Source organism: Pongo pygmaeus, chromosome 19 (genome assembly GCF_028885625.2).
Source record: "Pongo pygmaeus isolate AG05252 chromosome 19, NHGRI_mPonPyg2-v2.0_pri, whole genome shotgun sequence".
Classification (NCBI taxonomy): domain Eukaryota; kingdom Metazoa; phylum Chordata; class Mammalia; order Primates; family Hominidae; genus Pongo; species Pongo pygmaeus.
Window position 1 is genome coordinate 85,298,223 of NC_072392.2, and position 19,854 is coordinate 85,318,076.

The 19,854-nt window shown below is 37.5% G+C and overlaps 1 protein-coding gene across 9 annotated transcripts in view; it reads right to left on the reverse strand.

Annotated features, from left to right (window-relative positions):
* HELZ (helicase with zinc finger) overlaps positions 1–19,854 on the reverse strand; it is a 174,411-nt gene that overhangs the window by 36,921 nt on the left and 117,636 nt on the right. For all 9 annotated transcript variants that reach the window (XM_063656480.1, XM_063656478.1, XM_054459612.2 and 6 more), the window contains 6 exons: positions 16,018–16,069; positions 15,040–15,230; positions 12,536–12,743; positions 6,468–6,547; positions 1,280–1,850; positions 656–890 (listed from right to left, as the gene is read on the reverse strand). In XM_063656480.1, the coding sequence (XP_063512550.1) occupies positions 656–890; positions 1,280–1,850; positions 6,468–6,547; positions 12,536–12,743; positions 15,040–15,230; positions 16,018–16,069 (1,337 nt within the window). The remainder of the gene's footprint in view (positions 1–655; positions 891–1,279; positions 1,851–6,467; positions 6,548–12,535; positions 12,744–15,039; positions 15,231–16,017; positions 16,070–19,854) is intronic.

The following is a 19,854-nucleotide window of genomic DNA, read 5'->3' on the forward strand; positions in this document are numbered from 1 at the left end:
CACTCAATAGATGCTGAGGTGAAGACATTAAATATGCTCAATTACCTGATTTCTTTCTGTTCCCATTGTATTAAAAACATCTGTCCTTGTCTCTATACATCTTTGACAACTGGAAGCTATACAAGGTCACCATGATGGTGGGCCTTACTCAGAAGGGGTAACGAAACACTTCAGAGCATTCATGTGACACTGGCCATAGAAACAAGCTTAGAGTTAGGACCAAACACTCATATGTAGCTGGAATTATAGGAATGTAGAATTCTGTGCCACCAGAAAAATAATTAATGATATAATTTTTAGCTTTTAACCACAAATTTACTCCTGTCTTTATTCATTTTTGCAAGTATTACTACTAAATAAAAAAACCCGCTCACAGTGATGGTATGTTTCTCTCACAGAAAAGACCACAAAGCAAGGGAACAAGTTAATTTCCAACCCATAGTAGATCATCCATGCCTATATTTGCAGAAGAGTTACTTCTAAATGAGTTTTCTGTATTTTAGAGCCAACAAGAGAACTGTGTAGCGTGTGCTTGGAAGGCCAGCATCCAATTTCTCTGAGGCAATATTCCAGCTTGAAGCTAAAAGGACTACAGTCAAAAAAGAGAACAGTGAGGGGGTCGCATTCCAGGGGCTATTTTCAGTCGGCTGAATACCTTGAGTATGTGGTCTCCACTTCATCTTCGGCACTGCTGGTGAGCTTCCAGTCTGCCCGCACTGGCGGCTGATGTAATCCCAGGGGCGGCTGAGGAAGATGCTGGAGGTGAGGATGGTGATGGTGTGGGTATGGAACGCTGCCCTGACTGAGAAAGGCATGATGCTCGCTCCACTGCTGGATCCGTGCCTGCTGCTGCCTTAATGTTTCCAGAGCGACACTCCCATGTATACGATCTGCAAAAATATTTGTGAAAAATTTTTTATGAATTTGGGGTTTCAAGTTCATTATTTAAAGTTTTTTACTAACATATTTTCTCCACAAAGACAAAGGACGTAGCTACATATTTGGTTTTGGTAAGAAGTAAATGTTTTCTAAATCTGCCAGAAATCAGTTATGGTGATGATGATGACAACTCTTCCTCACTTACATAATGATGATCCTGACATCCACTGGATACTACCATACAGCATTTAGAACTAGTTTCTGATTATCACACTAAATGGGGGGTTTTTGCTAGCATTATGTGAAGAAATGATTCAATCTTAACCCAAAATGATATTATACAGTCCAAGTCATGTTAAGTAATCTCTGAATTTTCACATCTGGCAGTAACAGAACTTACCTAAAGCCTCCCCTATAGGTAATCCCGAGGGGTTCTCATCAATGAAGCTATTCAGATGCGAAGGAAGAATGGAGCCGGGTTGTGCAATGGCTCTCAGAGGACTGTGGCCTTCTTGCAGCATGGGAGGGGGCTGCTGCTCCGGAATTACAGCCTCTGCAGGAGGAGACTGTGGCCGATGAGCAACTGCACTATTAAAAAAAGCATTGTTGGGTCCCGCCTGATATGCAGGAGAAAGCTGAGGAGGCGGCTGCTGAGGCTGCTGATTCAACTGACTTTGCTGCTGGACTACCTGATTTGACTGAGGTGGCATCTGATTTGGTTGTTCAGGCAAATTATTCTGCTGCTGATTTAACAAGGTGTGCTGCTGTGGAATTGGAAAGGGTGGTCTTGGTAGCTGGGGAAGGGGATGAAAGTGGCGATTAGGGATTGCATACTGTGCGTGGGGAGCAGGAAGGGGAAGATTTATGTGTCTTGGGTTGAGATTATCTTTGCGAGGAAATTTGGTACTGGGATAAACAACACTAGGACGTGATTCAGGACTTCTGTTCTGTGGATTTGATTCCAAATCAACCTAGAAAAAAATAAGAAGCCTTTTTTAACTGCAGAAGATTCAAATTCAGTTGCTCTCCACATTTTCCCAACCCTAACACATCTAAAGGATATGATACATTGATATCTTCCAGCAGGAGAGCTAAGTGCTCAATTATTTACTTTCTCACAATCAAATAAAGGAAATTTTTTTTAAATTTAAAAAGATGACACAGAAAAAAAACAGCATATTAAATGTGAGTCATAAGATACTGCCATTTTATTAGCATATCTACTTTAATTCCTTTCAGGGCATTATTTTTAATTTCACACTTTCTTCCTTAGAAAGATGGCCATTTATTTCATTCTGATATAAATCATTAAAATGTGTTTTCCTTCTGATTTTAGGGTGGTTTTGGCTTTTTTTTTTTTTGAGACAGAGTCTAACTCTGTCTCCCAGGCTGGAGTGCAGTGGCACCATCTTGGCTCACTGCAATTTCTGCCTCCTGGATTCAAGCAATTCTCCTGCCTCAGCCTCCCAAGTAGCTGGGATTACAGGCATGCACCACCACGCCCAACTAATTTTTGTATTTTCAATAGAGATGGAGTTTCGCCATGTTGGCCAGGCCTGGTCTCAAACTCCTGACCTCAGGTGATCCGCCTGCCTCGGCCTCCCAAAGTGCTAGGATTACAGGTGTGAGCCACCTGATTTTATTGTTTTTATATATCTGATATATTTCCTCAAAAATATCTATGTTAATAAAAAGATGTATCTCAATTTAAACAACTTTGAAATGAACAAACAAGTACTATATCACCTTTGTATGTAACTAGTTTGGTTGCCAATTTTTCCATTACATATTGACACTCTTTAACATTTATTGTGGCCAACCAATACACTGTGCCTGGTGTTGGAAATTAAATAGGCAATAAGAAGACTCAACCTACACATCAAGAGCCTAGTGCAGGGGTCTATATACCATGCCCCCACTCCAATGCCATTTCCGGCTCACCGGGTTTTGTAAATAAGGTTTTCTTGGAACACAGTCACACTCATTTGTTTGCATATTGTCTGTAGCTGCTTGTGCACTATAATGATAGAGCAGAGCAGCTGCAACAGAGACGATGTGGTCCCCCAAGGCTAAGATTTACTATCTGGCTTTTTACAGAAGAAGGTTGCTGACCCCTGGCCTAGAGTTCAGTAGAAAATAACAATATGTAAACATATCACTAGAGGTACTATAAGAGGATGCAACTGTAGTGCCTGAGAAAATTAAGGAAGGTTTCACAGAGGTCATGACATTTGAGTTGAATCTTACAAAAAGAGGTGGAATATTCCGAGGAGAGAAGGACATGCTAGGTAAAGGTAACAGTTTATGCAAAGGATGAAGAAAGGAAAAGTCTGGCAGATTTGGAGAGCATGGGAAGTTTTGTGTATGCAGAGCTATAACTTCACTTGTTTATATATTAGTTTTCCCTTTTCAATATCAGAGGAAACTACAAGAGCCCAATCACATGAGACCCTGAATTATTCAATACTGAGTAATTGTTTTTAATTCCATAAACTGTGGTAATCACAAAAAGTTTTTAAGCTGGGGAGTATTGTCATCCTTCTGAAATGTAAGTTTGATCATAAGTGATGACAATGTGAAAAATAAAACATAAGATGGAAAGAGGCAATTTTTCTTTTCCAGCTCTGTCAAAACACTCCATGCATTGCTTGGGGTGTAAATAAATTTGGCACGTCAATCTCCTTACAAGTTTCACTGATGAGCTAGTGACTGAGGATTGCAGAGCACGTGCCTCCCCCTAGGCTCTTAAATTAGCCATAGAACTGACCACTCCCCAAAAACAGAACAAGCAGCTTGTTCCTGAGTTGCAGCCGGGGTACACTTGGTGACCAACCTGTTGCAACAAATGGTTGCGATGCAAATTGTGTGCCAAGTGCATCCTCATCTCTAATCGTCTAGCTCAAATGGATTGCCATTAAATTTGGCCAATTTTAGGCCCTTAAGATTACTAAGTATATATAAATTATCTAGAAAAAGAAGTGAGAAGCACGACAATTCTATCTCAGTTTTCCCAAGTATGCAATGCCTGCTCTTCAGATGTCTCAGAACCTGATTAAGGTTCTTCATAAACAAACATTTTCCTCCAAAAATCTCCATCTTTTCAATGACTAAAATTATATTCAGCTGGGATATACTTTTTTCCAGAAGATATTGTTGATATACATAGTTTGGCCACATGAGGGAGGTCATAATCAGGTGTCAAGGTTGTTTATGAATAAGCTGCTATCTTAATTGTCTCTATCACTTCTGACCTTGACAATGAAAGGAAGCTAGGTCTGCGTCACAGAAATTTAGATAAGGACTGTGCTACTCTACAATACTACAATCGGCTCCCTAAGCAAGGTAGAGGATGGTAAGAGCTGAATAAGCCTGCATCTGCTACTATCAGAATCAGATTCTCCTCTATCATTTTTCTCTTAATACTGAGGAGGCACTGAGTCAAAAGAGCCAGTACTAGTTCTTTTATTTTTCCTGGGCCCCAAGACAAAGCATCAGGGTGGAAGAGAAAACAAAACATGTCTTCAGGTTGCCTAGTTCTCTAACAGAGAAGAATCCTAACAGAAATTTTAAAACAAGGACATGAGAGACACTTAGATATCTTGGCTTCAGTTGCTCTGAGAGCATCTAAGACTCGTGTGACTGGTTTTGTCCTGAGCTGCCTCTGACTATATGTGCTGCTGGTGCAGGTGCACCATCCTGACATGCCACTCGTTCTCTCTCTGCACCACTTCCCAAACACGTACCACTTCAGCTTTCACTGCAGCCCCCACTTATCTATCAGGAGGTTCCTTGGCTGCCTCATTTGTACTGCTGCCCCTCCAGTGGGTACTGAATCCTTCCATATATAGAAGCTGTGAGTAAGAGATGCTTATGTGATATAAGTAACTGAATAAAGAGAATAGCTGCTTAAATAAAACTAGGCTGAGGTTGGAGATACAGATTTGGAAGTCGGTATCATGAAGTGGATACTTAAAATTATGGATTGGACTGGTTTATAGTAAGAAACCATAGAATGCAAGACAGGCGGGACTAGGACAGAACTCTGGGAAATCCCAACTTAAGGACTAGGGACAGATGCTTGGGGAGGCTGAGCAGGAACTTTTTTAAAAAGACAGAGGTCATGTTAGAGAGATTGTGAAAAGTAAAAATGTGTCAAAGAAAACAAAAGAAACAAGATGGTCAAAGACAGAAGTAGAAAACAGTGCCTAATACCAAGAAAAGTCAAGTAAGACTACATTTGAAGTATGTTCGTAAGAGCACAATAGTTTTAGTGAAATGTAGACTATGTGGGTTAAAGAACAAATAAGAGGTGAGGAAGAAAGGAGAAATGAGGCAGTAGCTATAAAGGAAATGAAGGTTAAAGAAATTATCTTTTTAAAAAAGTATATCAAGCAATTTGCTTACTTTAGGCTAAAAGAGATCTAAATATGCTAAAGGCTGACAGGGAAGAACAAACAGCTGGAAAGAATCAAAAGATAAATGAGGAGAAGGGACAAGGTCTATGTGGTAGTTGAAGACGAGAGATTAATTTTTTTTTTTTTTTTTTAGACAGAGTCTCGCTCTGTCGCCCTGGTTGGAGTGCAGTGGCGCGATCTTGGCTCACTGCAAGCTCCGCCTCCCGGGTTCACGCCATTCTCCTGCCTCAGCCTCCCAAGTAGCTGGGACTACAGGCGCCCGCCACCACGCTCAGCTAATTTTTTTGTATTTTTAGTAAAGACGGGGTTTCACCGTGTTAGGCTGGATAGTCTCGATCTCCTGATCTCATGATCCACCCACCTTGGCCTCTCAAAGTGCTGGGATTACAGGCGTGAGCCACCGCCAAGCAGAGATTAATCTTAACGGGAACTCTTCCTCTGAGCCTGGTGATCAGGAAGTAAGGATGCTCAGGGCTATGGTAAAAGTGCTAAATTTAAGGTTACAAATTAACAAGAGGAAATCCTGATGAGGTCAGTCTGAGGCAAGCCATCCAACAGGATAATAGAATGTGGAAGGTAATCAGGCTTGAGAAGAGTCACCGAGACAACTGGGCAAAGGAAGTGAGATACGTGTGAAAGAAATGCAGGGGAGCCCTGAGGGTTCCATTCAAATTAGAAAACAAGAGCTTCCAGTGGCACTAATTCAACCAGTTGATTTTCTCTAAGTAATTTATAAGCACAGAAGCAGAGAAAATAGATGAATGGACAGATAAAGAATTAAGGGCTTAGTGGGTATGATGAGAGAATAAGGTGAGGGACCTGAGGAAGTCTTCCCTTCTCTGAGGAAGAAGTTTTCCTTCTTCACAATAATGACACACTTGTAATGACACACCTGTAGCTCTGTCTTCATTTACTACCTTATCATAGAAAATCTCTAAATTCAATTTTACCACTGAATAACAGAATTTGAGAAAAGTATACTGATACATGAAATAGCACAGCCAAAGAAAAGATGAAGAAAGAGAAGGCAATATGGTTCACTATATTCCTGTGAAAAAAATAAACATAAATGATAAGTGTACAAAGGAAGGTATTTTTCTTTAAAACATCAAGATTCCAAGATGACCAACCAGACTAAATCCACTAGGACAACGCAGTCACTAAGCAGCATACCTGTTTTGGTTCTGTTGGCTTTTTCTCTGGTGTTCGAATCTTATTAATTTCAGGTCCGGAATTATTTGTATCACTTTTACCTAAGAAAATATTTAAAAACCCTTATAAGTTTTCTCCAGTGGATATGACACTTCCAATGCTTATCCAATATTAGAGGAAGAGGCAGAATACTTTAAACACTTTTCACCCATTATGATCAGTGTATGACTACTTGGGTTTTGTTCTTAAATTTTCAGAGTTACAGTTTCTCTGCAAGAAAGAAAACTTATAAATGAAGCAAACTTCATTGACAAGGCAAAGCCTAATAAGGGAAAAACCTTAAAGCATCAAATAATCCCAAAGGAAACTACCCAATCTCCAGGAATTACAGTGTCATTTGCTTAAACTAGATGTGTTAAAGGCCTTGGCATTCTTGCCTATTTATAAAGGTTCAATGCTTTGTTCACTTATAAATGCAATTAAGCAAAAATCTAAATAACGCCTCAATCTAATTTAGTAAAGGAATCTAAACGTAATAAAGATATTCAGAAAGTAATGTAGTTATACTGTTTAAAAGTAATAGATATCAAACAGTGTATAAGTGGGTGATAAATAGTAGAGCAGGCAAAATTAAGGTTTTAAAAAAGCACAGTTATAATAGACAATTCATACATGGGAAAGGCTTTTAATCTACAAAAGAATTAACCACTGGATAGTTTAAGTTCCTTGAAGGAATCCTTGATTTAGGTTCTTGTTCCAAAACATTCTTTTTGGAATGCCACTGGAACTTTGTAAAATGAATTATCATGCCAGAATTACCTTACCATTAAGCTTCAAGAAATGAAAACTATAGTATCGGAGATGAAGAAAATACTGAATGGAATTACCAGCAGAACAGACATTACAGAAGAAAAATCTGGCAAATTTGAAGGCACAGGAATAGAAACTACCCAAAATGAAACATAAAGAGAAAAAAGAATTTAAAAAAAAGTAGCTCCCATAAACTGTGCAAAAACGTTAAGCATCCTAATATATGGGTAATTAGAATCTCTGAAGAACAGTGGTAGGGGCAACACAGAAAAAAATATCTGAAAAGATATAAAGTTTAAAAATTTACATACTTGATAAAAACTATAAACTCAGAGATCTGAGCAACTCAACAAACCTCAAACACAAGAAACAGGAAGAAAACTACATCAAGGCATATCATAATCAAACTGATAAAACCAGTATAAAAAGAAAATCTATAATGCAGCCAGGGAGAAAAAGACCTGTTACATACAGAAAAACACGGATAAGGATGGCATCAGATTTCTCACTGGAAAAAACCAAGTGAGAAAATGGTAGAACAACACCATTAAAGTATCAAATGATAAAAACTGCCAACCAAGAATTCTCCACCCTACAAAAATATCTTTTAAAAATGAAAGTGAAATAAAGACATTTTCAGGCACACAAAAGCTGAAAGAACTCATCACCAGGAGACCGGCAATACAACAAATGTTTTTAAAAAGTCTTTCAGGCAGAAGAAAAATTGTATCAGCTGGAATCGTCAATATACAGAAAGAAAAATTACTAGAAATGGTAACACATGGGTAAATACTTAAGACTATTTTTCTTATAATTTAGAACTCTTTTACTTGGCTGTTTAAACAAAAATAACAATTATGTTTTGGGGATTTCTAATATATGTAAAAGTAAAACACACGATAACAATAGCATACAGGCTAGGAGAGAAAAAATAGCATACTTTAAGCTTCCTTTACTGTAAATGAAGTGGTAAAATATAAATTGGAAAGTAGTCTGTGATAGGTTAAAGATTTATACTTTAAACCCTAAAGCAACTAGCAAAATAATAAAACAAAGAGTTGTCACTGATAAGCCAATGGAGACAAAAAGGAGTCATTAAAAAAAAAATACTCTACCAATCCAGAAGAGGGCAGAATAAAAGGAGAAAGGGGAAAAATCAATTGGACAAATTGAAAACAAATAGAAAGATGATAGAATCAAACTTAACTATATCAACAATCACATTAAATGCAAATGGTCTAAACACCCCAATTAAAAGGCAGAGATTGTCACATTAGATTTTAAAAAATCAAGAGCCACCTATATGTTATCTAAAATAAACTTTAAATATAAAGACACAAATAGATTAAAAGTAAAAGGTAAAAATACACACACACACACACACACACACACACACCATGCTATCACTTGATAAGAGAAAGCTGAAGAGGCTACACTGATATCACACAAAGTAGATCTCAAACCAGAGAATATTTTCAGGGACAAAGAAGGTCATTCCATAATGATAAATGAGTTAATTAATCAAGATTACACAATCATAAACATTTATCTTCTAATAATAGAACTTCAAAATTCATCAAGAACTCATAGAACTCAGAAACCTGAAAATTGAAAATTAGACAAATACCAATTGTATTGGGAGATTTCAATACCCCTCCTCAGTAATCGATAGAAAGAGTAGAATCAGCAAGGATACAATAGACCTGAACAACTACCAACCAACTTGACCTAATTAACATTTTTTTTTCTTTTTTCAAATAGAGTTTTGCTCTTGTTGCCCAGGCTGGAGTGCAATGGCATGATCTTGGCTCACTGCAATCTCCACCTCCCAGGTTCAAGCAATTCTTCTGCCTCAGCCTCCCAAGTAGCTGCGATTACAGGCGTGTGCCACCACACCTGGCTAATCTTGCATTTTTAGTAGAGATGAGTTTCACCATGTTAGCCAGGCTGGTCTCAAACTCCTGACCTCAGATGATCCGCCCACCTCAGCCTCCCAAAGGGCTGGGATTACAGGCATGAGCCACCATGCCCGGCCCCTGATTAACATTTACAGAGCAATCTATTCTTCTCAAGTACACACAGAACATTTACCAAAATAAACCATATTCTGGGCTGTGAAACAAATCTCATTCAAAAGCATTCAAGTCATACAAAATATGTTCTCTTAACACAACGGAATTAAAGTACAAATCAGTAACAGAAAAATTTCTAGAAAATCACCAATAATCAGCAACTAAAGCACCTTTCTGAATAATCCATGGGTCTAATTTCAAGAGAAATTAGGAAGCATACTGAACTAAATGAAAATAAAAATACAACATACTGGTATTTTTGGAATGTATTACTGAAGAAGAAAATTATAAATTCTTATATTCATTTAAGCTTTCACTTTAACAAAATATGTACAAAGACTGTATATACTGAAAACTTTTTTTTTTTTTTTTTTTTTTTGAGACAGAGTCTTGCTCTGTCACCCAGGCTGGAGTGCAGTGGCATGATCTCGGCTCACTGCAACCTCCGCCTCCCAGGTTCAAGCGATTCTCCTGCCTCAACCTCTCAAGTACCTGGGATTACAGGCATGCGCCACCATGCCCAAATCATTTTTATATTTTTAGTAGAGACAGGGTTTTTCCATGTTGGCCACGCCTGGTCTCGAACTCTTGATGTCAGGTAATCTGCCCACCTTGGCCTCCCAAAGTGCTGGAATTACAGGCATGAGCCACCGTGCTCGGCCTGAAAACTTTTTTTAATGCTGAAAAAAAATAAAAACCTAATAGAAAAAAATGCAGAGATATATACTCCGTTCAAAGATCAGAAGAATCAGTATTGTTAAGATGTTAATTCTCCCCAAAGTGACCTAAAGATTAAACACAATGTCAATCCAAATCCCGGAAGGCTTTTTAGTAGGAATTGACAAGCTGATCCTAAAATACACAGAAATGCAAAAGACCTGGAATAGACAATTTTGAAAAAGAACAACGTTGGAGGACTTAACACTACCTGATTTAAAGACTTTTACAAAGCCATAATAATCAAGACAGCATATTTGGTGTAAACATAAACATATGCATTAATAAAAAGGATCCACATATAGGAGCAACTGATTTTCAACAAAGGTGCAAAGGCAATTCAATGAAGGAAGGACAGAGTTTTCAACAAATAGTGCTGGAATCACTGAACATACATATGCAAAACTAAAACAAAATAACAACAAAATCTCAGTCCTTACCCTTACACTATATATAAAATTTAACTCAAAATGGACCATTAATGTAAGACCTAAAAACTATAAAACTTCTAGAAGAAAACATAAAAGAAGATCTTGGGTTAGATATATTTTTTTTAAGACACAACACCCAAAACATCATTGATCCATAGAAGAAAAAATGGATAAAATGGACTTCAACAAAAATAAAAGCTGCTGCTCTTTGAAAGATACTGTTAAGAAAACGAAAGCTAGACACAGCGGCATGTGCCTGTAGTCCCAGATACTCAGGAGGCTGAGGTGAGAGGATTGCTTGAGCCCAGGAGTTCAAGGTCAGACTGCGCAACACAGCAAGACTCTGTCTTTAAAAGGCAAAAAAAAAAAAAAAAAAAGGCAAGCCATATTCTGGGAGAAAATATTTTCTAAATATATATTTCATTAAAGATTAGTATCCAGAATGTATAAAGAACTCTTATAACTGAAGACAATCACCCCAATAAAAAAGTGGGCAATAGATATAAATAGAGGTTTCATCAAACAAGATACACACATGGCAAAATAAGCACAATAAAAAGATACTCAACATCACTCATTATTAGGGACATGCAAACATGTAAATTAATACCACAATGAGATATGATTAGACATTCACTAACAAGAGTAAAATTTAAAAAAAAGACTGAGCATACCAAGTGCAAATGAGAACGTGGAACAACTGGAAATCTCATACATTACTAGTAGAAATGAAAAATGGTTCAGCCACTTTTGAAAAATAATATGGCAGTTTCTTATAAAGTTAAATATATATTTATAATATGCCTAGCAATCTCACTCCCAGGTATTTACCCAAGGGAAATAAAAACATGTTCACATGTATGTTCACAGCAGCTCTATTCATAAGGGCCAAAAATTAGATACAACTAATATGTGTATCAAATGATGGATGAATAAACATATTGCGGTATATCCATACAACTGAATACTAATGGTAAAAAAGAACAAACAACTGACACATATAATCTGGGGAAACAGCAAAAGCATTAAGCTAAGTGAACAAAGCTGGACACAAATAATTATAGAATTCCATTTTTATGACATACTAGAGAGTATGGGACAAAAGTCAGATCAGTGGTTGCTCAGGGCTGGGAGCTGGAGGATGGGATTGCAAAGGGTGGAAAGAAACTTTTTGTAAATATGCAAATATCTTGTATCTTGATTTTGGTGGAAGTTAACAACTCTGGATATTTGTTAAAACTCATCAATGTAAGTTTTAAAAGGGTGAATTTTACTGTATATAACTCATACCTCAATAAACTTGAATAAAAAATACAGTAATTTTTCCTTGTAATTCTAGCAGATTTGTAGTAAAAATAACCTTTATATCAACAATCCCACAAGATTAATGCTTAGTACACCATAAAAATATTTCGAGTTAACAAAAATGTTTAACAGGAGAGGACCTTCCATCTCAATTTTAAATGACTACCATTTTAAAGTACTCTAAATATTCAAATTTAATATTTTTTTTCAGAAACTCAGTGACACCAATCATAAGTGGTAGGATTTAACCTAAAGGACACCCTGAGGTTACCTCTCAATTTTGTATCTGTGTACATAATTTGTATCTTCTGGAGAGAGGATCCATAGTTTATATGTTAAATTGTCTCTCTTTTCTTTTTTTTTTTTTTTTTAAGATGGAGTCTCACTCTATCGCCCAGGCTGGAGTGCAGTGGCGTGATCTCGGATTACTGCAAGCTCCGCCTCCCAGGTTCATGCCATTCTCCTGCCTCAGCCTCCCAAGTAGCTAGGACTACAGGCACCCGCAACCATGCCCGGCTAATTTTTTTGTATTTTTAGTAGAGATGGGATTTCACCGTGTTAGCCAGGATGGTCTCCATCTCCTGACCTCGTGATCTGCCCGCCTCGGCCTCCCAAAGTGCTGGTAGATTCTCTCTCAAAGAGGTCTATAATCCATGAAAAAGTTAACAATCATACTGTTAAAGGAACTTTCTATGTGGCTAAAACCTTACATGTCATCAGTTTAGGAACAGGAGAACAGCAAAGTACAACTTACCATTTCGATTTTGCTCATGTTGATCCTTCTCCTGATGCTGATTTTGTGGCTGGCCTATGGTGACAGGTGGGTGATGTCCAAGGCCATAAGGAATAGGAGATCCTCGTCCATGTGTCTGTAATAGGTTCATGTTATAGGCCATTGCTGCCTGATGTGTAATAATTCGAGGATCAACTGCAAACCTACCCTGGTATCCTGTCCATGGTACCTAGGTTATTAAAAAATAAAATACATGCATTAAGTATATTTTGGAAGGCAAACTGCTAGAGTGCTGCTGATTAGGGAAAAGCAAACACACAAAGACATATAAACACACACACACACACACACACACATAGATGTTAACTTTCTCAAAATAAATAACTACAAAGTTGATGCTAATAGTAACAATTGTGTCTTAACTGGCTAAAAAACAGCTCCCTGAACCTTTAGTATGTAATGGAAAATAGATCATTTTTCAGATTAGGAAGAAACTGAGGGCTTAAAATTGGTAATTATTCCTTGAGGCATTAAATCATTTTACAGTATTTACTTATTTCCCCTCCATATGAATGTATACATGTCAGATTACCATAAAAATAATCTTTTAAAGTCATAATTGCATAGAAACATAGTTTAATAGACAGGGGGAAAAGTTAAGGAAGAACTTAGCCTAAGGAGTCTCAACTCAAAAAACTGGTATTCCAACTTAATATGAGTAACCACATCATTTAATGTTCATTTATTATAGGTAAAATTCAAATAGGTCATCTGTGCTTTTAATTCAACTCTACCTTAAAATACAAAAACAGAAAACTTGTTTAAGTGTGTCTAGATATATAATCTCTGCATATTAACATAAAAGGAATAAATACAATGACATCTGAGCTACTGCTCCTATTATTTTATTATAACTGTTAAATGCAAACTCTCAGAAACCTTACAAAATAGAAGTCTCCTTGACCTAGTAATGTGAAACATAAATACTAAGGGACTTACTATTTAAAGCAGATGATGTATAGTGTTGCCAAGCTGTCTGGAAGAAATAACTCTGCTAAAATCCAAAGTCTGAAGTCTATGGGGAGTGGGCATGAATTACGTATTTCTCATTTACAGTCATTCTCCTTGGCTGTCATGATTGTGAACTATCCTGACCAACATGGCTGAGAAATGTTTGCAGCTAAGCATTTTCCCATTCTGGAGTGTGGGCAAGGTTGCCAAAAACCTTTGGCAATGATCATCTCAGCCTGAAATTACAGTGCTTGCCTTAAATGAAAGAAATTGTTTCCAAGGCTAAAACTCCTGAATTGAAAATACTCATGTCAGCAAATTAACAAAATATTCAAAAATTTTAAAGAAAGAGAAAATGGGTTTATATACAAGACGGACGGCCTCTAAAAATCTATAGTCTTACAAAGGATAGAGTAATGTTTTTAAGTAGTAGCTAAGATTTCACAAGATGTGGAATTTCTCAAATCAATTTAGATCCAAGTGAACTAGACTAATCCAAGCCTCTCTGTGTCCTGTATTTCTTGGGAACAGTTTTTGACTTATACAAAAATAAAAAGATAAAATGAAAACATCACTTTACAAAACGAGACCAATTCATTAGCTCCGTTAACTTTTAGCTCAATTTTCCTCAATAAAATATTTTAAAACATTACAAAGGTGGCCGGGCACAGTGGCTCATGCCTGTAATCACAGCGCTTTGGGAGGCCAAATCGGGTGGATCACCTGAGGTCAGGAGTTTGAGACCAGCCTGACCAACATGGGGAAATCCCGTCTCTACCAATACAAAAAACTAGCCGGGCATGGCCAGGCGTGGTGGCTCACACCTGTAATCCCAGCACTTTGGGAGGCCGAGACAGGCAGATCACGAGGTCAGGAGATCGAGACCATCCTGGCTAACACGGTGAAACCCCGTCTCTACTAAAAATACAAAAAAAATTAGCTGGGCGTGGTGGCGGGCGCCTGCAGTCCCAGCTACTAGGGAGGCTGAGGCAAGAGAATGGCGTGAACCTGGGAGGCGGAGCTTGCAGTGAGTCAAGATCACGCCACAGCACTCCAGCCGGGGCGACAGAGCCAGACTCCGTCTCAAAAAAAAAAAAAAAAAAAAATAGCCGGGCGTAGTGGTGCATGCCTGTAATCCCAGCTACTCGGGAGGCTGAGGCAGGAGAATCGCTTGAACCCAGGAGGCGAAGGTTGCAGTGAGTCAAGATTACACCACTGCACTCCAGCCTGGGCAACAAGAGCAAAACTCCATCTCAAAAAAAACAAAACAAAATATTACAAACGTTTCTAAATTGAAATATAATTTCTTCATAGTCACTAGTAACCTAATAACAAATTGTAAGCAACAACTCATAATTTCAAGGTTAGAGGTAACATTTGCTTTAAAAGAAGATTATCAGCACTGAAAATATTTTTTAAAAAAGAAGTTGGTAGAATACTATTTGGGATTAGAACCATTTTAGTGAGACCTATTTTACTTGATTCAATAGAAAGTATTTCGAATGTCCACTTACAGGTAAAGGCACCGACATAACTACATTCCCTCCATAGACAGCAGGTACATAAAGAATACTTGTCCCAGTGTGAGGATCTATTCTTTGAACAGGGCTTGGAGATTTTCCCAAATTTGGGTGAGGTCCAAGAGGGGGTGGAGGAGTATATGCTCTAATAGGATTGCCAATAAGTACAGAAGGATTGGGCTGAACTGAAAAATAAACAGAAAAAGGATGCACTCAATAGCTGTACACAGTCATCTAGAAAAAATAATTTAAATCATTCAACAGCAAAATATATTTCCCAGGTTTGCCTAAGATATCTTATTATCAAAGAATTATCAGTGTGGAAAAGTAAAGCACATTACAAAAAAAAAAATTTTTATAATGCTCCCTAAAATTAACTTGAATTATACAAAGTATTCCTTTTATAAACTAGCATAATTTTAAATATTTTCTGAGGAACTCAGGATGTGTCTTTCAAGAGAGAAAGCTATGCACACACTCCTAGTAAACAGTCTTCTGTCTAAAAAATTACACAACTCTTCAGAATAAAGTTTTGACTTAGAATTGTAACAGAACCACATACAATATGAAAGTTAAGGAATTATTTTAAAAGCACGACTATGCAATATTTAAAATCATTTAAGTAAATGTTTTATCTTGAAATTTTTATGATCTGATATTTGTAAGATATAAATATTTTCTGAAAATTTATGTTGCATAAAAGGCTTAAATGTTTTTCCTCAAAACCTCTGGATATGTACATGAATACCTACAAAATCGCCCCTTTTCAGAAATAACATATCAATGCACTGATAAAACCCTAAGTGTTGAATAAAAAAATTGAGAAGTTCCAAAGTGACTGTGTGTGTGTGTTTGTCAGAGAGAGAGAGAGAGAGAAACCATCTCCCCACCCTCCTCTTTCTTGTGGTGAAATTTGGGGAAAATCTCTTACATCATAAAAGCAAGTTTTCATAGGGTAATTTTTCCACTTACCAATTCCATCATTCTGGAAGTGATCATTCTGGGTATGATGAAGACTTTTCCCCTTTAAAGAAAAACACAAATGTATAATAATTTAAGCATGTTTAGTATTAGAAAACAATAACCATTTTCCTAATCATATGTAAATTAATGTATACATCAATAATTAAAATCTAAAAACTGTGAGTCTATAATTAATAACCATTAGACTGCTTTGAGCCAATTTTCTTTTTAAACATTAGGTCACAGCCATCTCAAATAATATTGCTGGGCCTCAAGTTTTCTGTTTCAAATTAAGGGTATCTAAAATTCCTTTTTTATGAATATTTTTCATTAAAATGAAATATGCAATCAACATGATTTAAATTCTATTCCTTTGCAGGAATAGAATTGCAGTTTCTATACATTTTCTAACAAATCACGAAACACAGAAGTTGTCTGTCAAAGTAAAAATGTTAATCTTCAAGATGAGAACCTTTAACGGAATAAAAAGAATGCAAATATGGCTTAGGATTTATGACATTTTGAGTATAATTCATGCTATATTAAAGTATAAAATTTACTTTAAAAAAACAAAAACAGGAAAAGGGGAACTGTCATTATTTGCTTGTGAGATAATCTAGCTAACTGCTAGACAGCAGTATGGCAATACATATCAACAACATCAAAAATGTACATACGTTAACCCAGTAACTGCACTTCCAGAAATTTATCCAAATGAAGTAATCATGAATTTGGGCACAGAGAGCATGGTTTCTGTGTGTAATAAATGTTAACAATCTACATGCCCATCAGTGCAGGACTTATTAAATAAGCAATAGCAAATTCACATAATGGTATATTTAGTCTACCATTAAAAATGATGACATGTGGGCAGAAACAGTATTTGAAGAGACAATGGTTCTGAATTTCTGGATTAAAAAAAATTCTCTCTTCCCATGGGCTAAAAGTAACACATATCAAGCCAACTGAGGAAAAGTAGCACATTGTGCAACTTACCTTTAGACACATACAAATTTGTAAATGTGTAAATTACATCTGAAAACTAAAGAGGGGATTATGTCTACAGCAGGAAAAAAAATTCATTCTTGACCAAAGCAAAAATACAATGATGTTTGATTTACCTACCTATCTAACTGTTGGAAAGAGCAAATATTCAGATCAGCAGTAAACACAGAAGGTTTAAGGTCAATTGGTTATGAGTGAGGAAGGGCAGCTGAAGTCAGAAAGTCATAAAAAAGCCTCATGAAGTCAGAAAAAGACCCCCAAAAAAATCATAGTTGGTCCATTAACCTCGAGAGAAAGCATGTTCACAGTGATTGGCACCAACTATATATATGTGTATATATATATATATATATATATATATACATATACACATATATATAAACTTGTGAGGAATAGAGACGTGATAAGAAAAGCATACAGAAAAAGGCAAACATCAAGATGGCAAAAGTAGAAGATGAGAAGCAGGAGCAATTAGAAGAGACAAGATTAGCCAGTAGCACACACACTGACAGAAGAAAGGAGAGCCAGTGACACAAACAGCAGATAAGACAGTTCCAAAACGGTGACAAACCATTTAGATTTCTTATCCTCCAGACCTATCACTAATTTGCTAATGACTCAACAACCAGGGACAACTGCTTAGCATGTGGAGGAAACACAGCAATTTAATCAGAGTGTGGCAGGCAGAATGGCCCCTGCAAAGAGGCCCACATCCTAATCCCTGGATCCTGTGAATATGTTATGTGGCAAAAGGGACTCTGTGAATATTAATTAAAGTTATAGATTTAAAATAGGGAGATTATCCTGGATTATGTGGGTGAGCCCAATCTAATCCCATGAGCCCTAAAAGCAGAGAAATTTCCCTGGCTGGAATAAGGGAGACGCAACGGAAGAGGAAGAAAGAGAGATTCCCAGGGAAAGGAGCATTCAAGGCACCACTGCTGGCTCTAAGATGTAGGGGACACAGTTGAGAACTGGTAAGAAGCCTCTAGAAGTTAAGAATGATTCCCGGCTGACAGTCACCAAGGAAACAAGAACATCAGTCCTATAACCACAGGGAACTGGATTCTACCCACAACCTGCATGATCTTGGAAGCAGATTCTTTCCAGAGCTTCCAGATAAGGGCCCAGAAAGCCAATATCTTGATGCTGGCCTTGAGAAGCCCAGAGCAAAGAAACCAACCAAGCCAATTCAGACATCTGACTCATAAAATTGCCAGGTAATCCATTTGTGTTAAGTCACTATGTTTGTGCTTATTCATTACAGTAGCAATAGGAAACTAATAAATAGTAACCATAATCTAGGGTAATCCTATATTGTAAAGCTGGAAGCACGCTAGACAATATATATCAGCACTATAGGTACTGTGTAGTATACTAAATAAAAAAAGCAAATTCGGGCCTATGGAGTACAAAGATAGTGGCATGTCCACAAGTATAACTCAGCATTCTACATGGTTCAATACAGGATACAATCCTCCAGTCACTGTATTTTGTATTTTGACTTAACAAGAAACCATAGAACAGTAAATTTACTTAGTTTATATAAAATATACAGTGTTTGGTAGCTTATTAACAAAATAATAATGTAGCAGGCTGGACACAGTGGCTCAAGCCTGTAATCCCAGCACTTTGGGAGGTCAAGGCAGGCGGATCACTTGAGGTCAGCAGTTTGAGACCAGCCTGGCCAACGTGATGAAACCCTGTCCTGCTAAAACACACACACACACACACACACACAAAATTACCGGGCATGGTGGCGCTTGGCTATAGTCCCAGCTAGTTGGGAGGCTGAGGCAGAAGAATTGCCTAAACCCGGGAGGCGGAGGCTGCGGTAAGTCAGATCGCACCATTGCACTCCAGCCCGGACGACAGAGCAAGACTGTCTCAAAAAATAATAATAGTAATAATAATGTAGCACACTAAGCTAGAGCTAGCTATGTATGAAAGTCATGTCCCCTGTTCTCTTATACCGGGAGTCTTTTGTAAAAGCTCTCTTAAGCTTTACTCATTCATTTAAAAAATACTTCTAAATACCTATTATGAGCCAGATTTTGCTCTAGGCACAGAGGTGAGAGCAACAAATAATACAGGCAAAAATCTCTGCCTTAACTGAGCTTATCTCCCAGTTTTTGACATGTTTCCCCAATCTCCCACTACCTCCACCCACCCAATAAACTTCTGAACAAGATCTCCTTGGTAGAAATTGCCTTCAATTTACTTCCTCTTCCTCTCACTTCCTCTCACTCCTCCAACATGGCCACAGGAGGACTCGGGGGCTAATTCGCTACTGTGCTCCTTTAGCACCTACAATAACATCTGGCACATAGAAGTAACTTAACTGATAAATAAACAGCTAATACATTAATAGTATAAGCTTGAGAAATCTACAAGATTCATTTATGTAGAATGTGTGATACCCTAAAAATGCCAAATCACAAGTATTACTGCACATTAGGTCCATTTTTATTAAACTAAGAATATACAACAGTATATTAACACAGAGAATAGTTCTCTTCTCAGCTGAATACCTATTTAGCTAAAAGATTTTCAAAATATTAAACCATTAATTACTGCTTACACATTAAGATTTACATTTTTTGGCCTGGTGCGGTGGCTCATGCCTTTAATCCTAGCACTTTGGGAAGCCAAGGCGTGCAGATCACCTGAGCTCAGGAGTTTGAGACCAGCCTGGGCAACATGCCAAACCTTGTCTCTACAAAAAATACAAAAGTTAGCCAGGCGTGCTGGTATGCGCCTATAGTCCCAGCTACTCCAGAGGCTGAGGCAGGAGGATTGCTTGAGCCTAGGAGGCAGAGGTTGCAGTGAGCCCAGAATGTG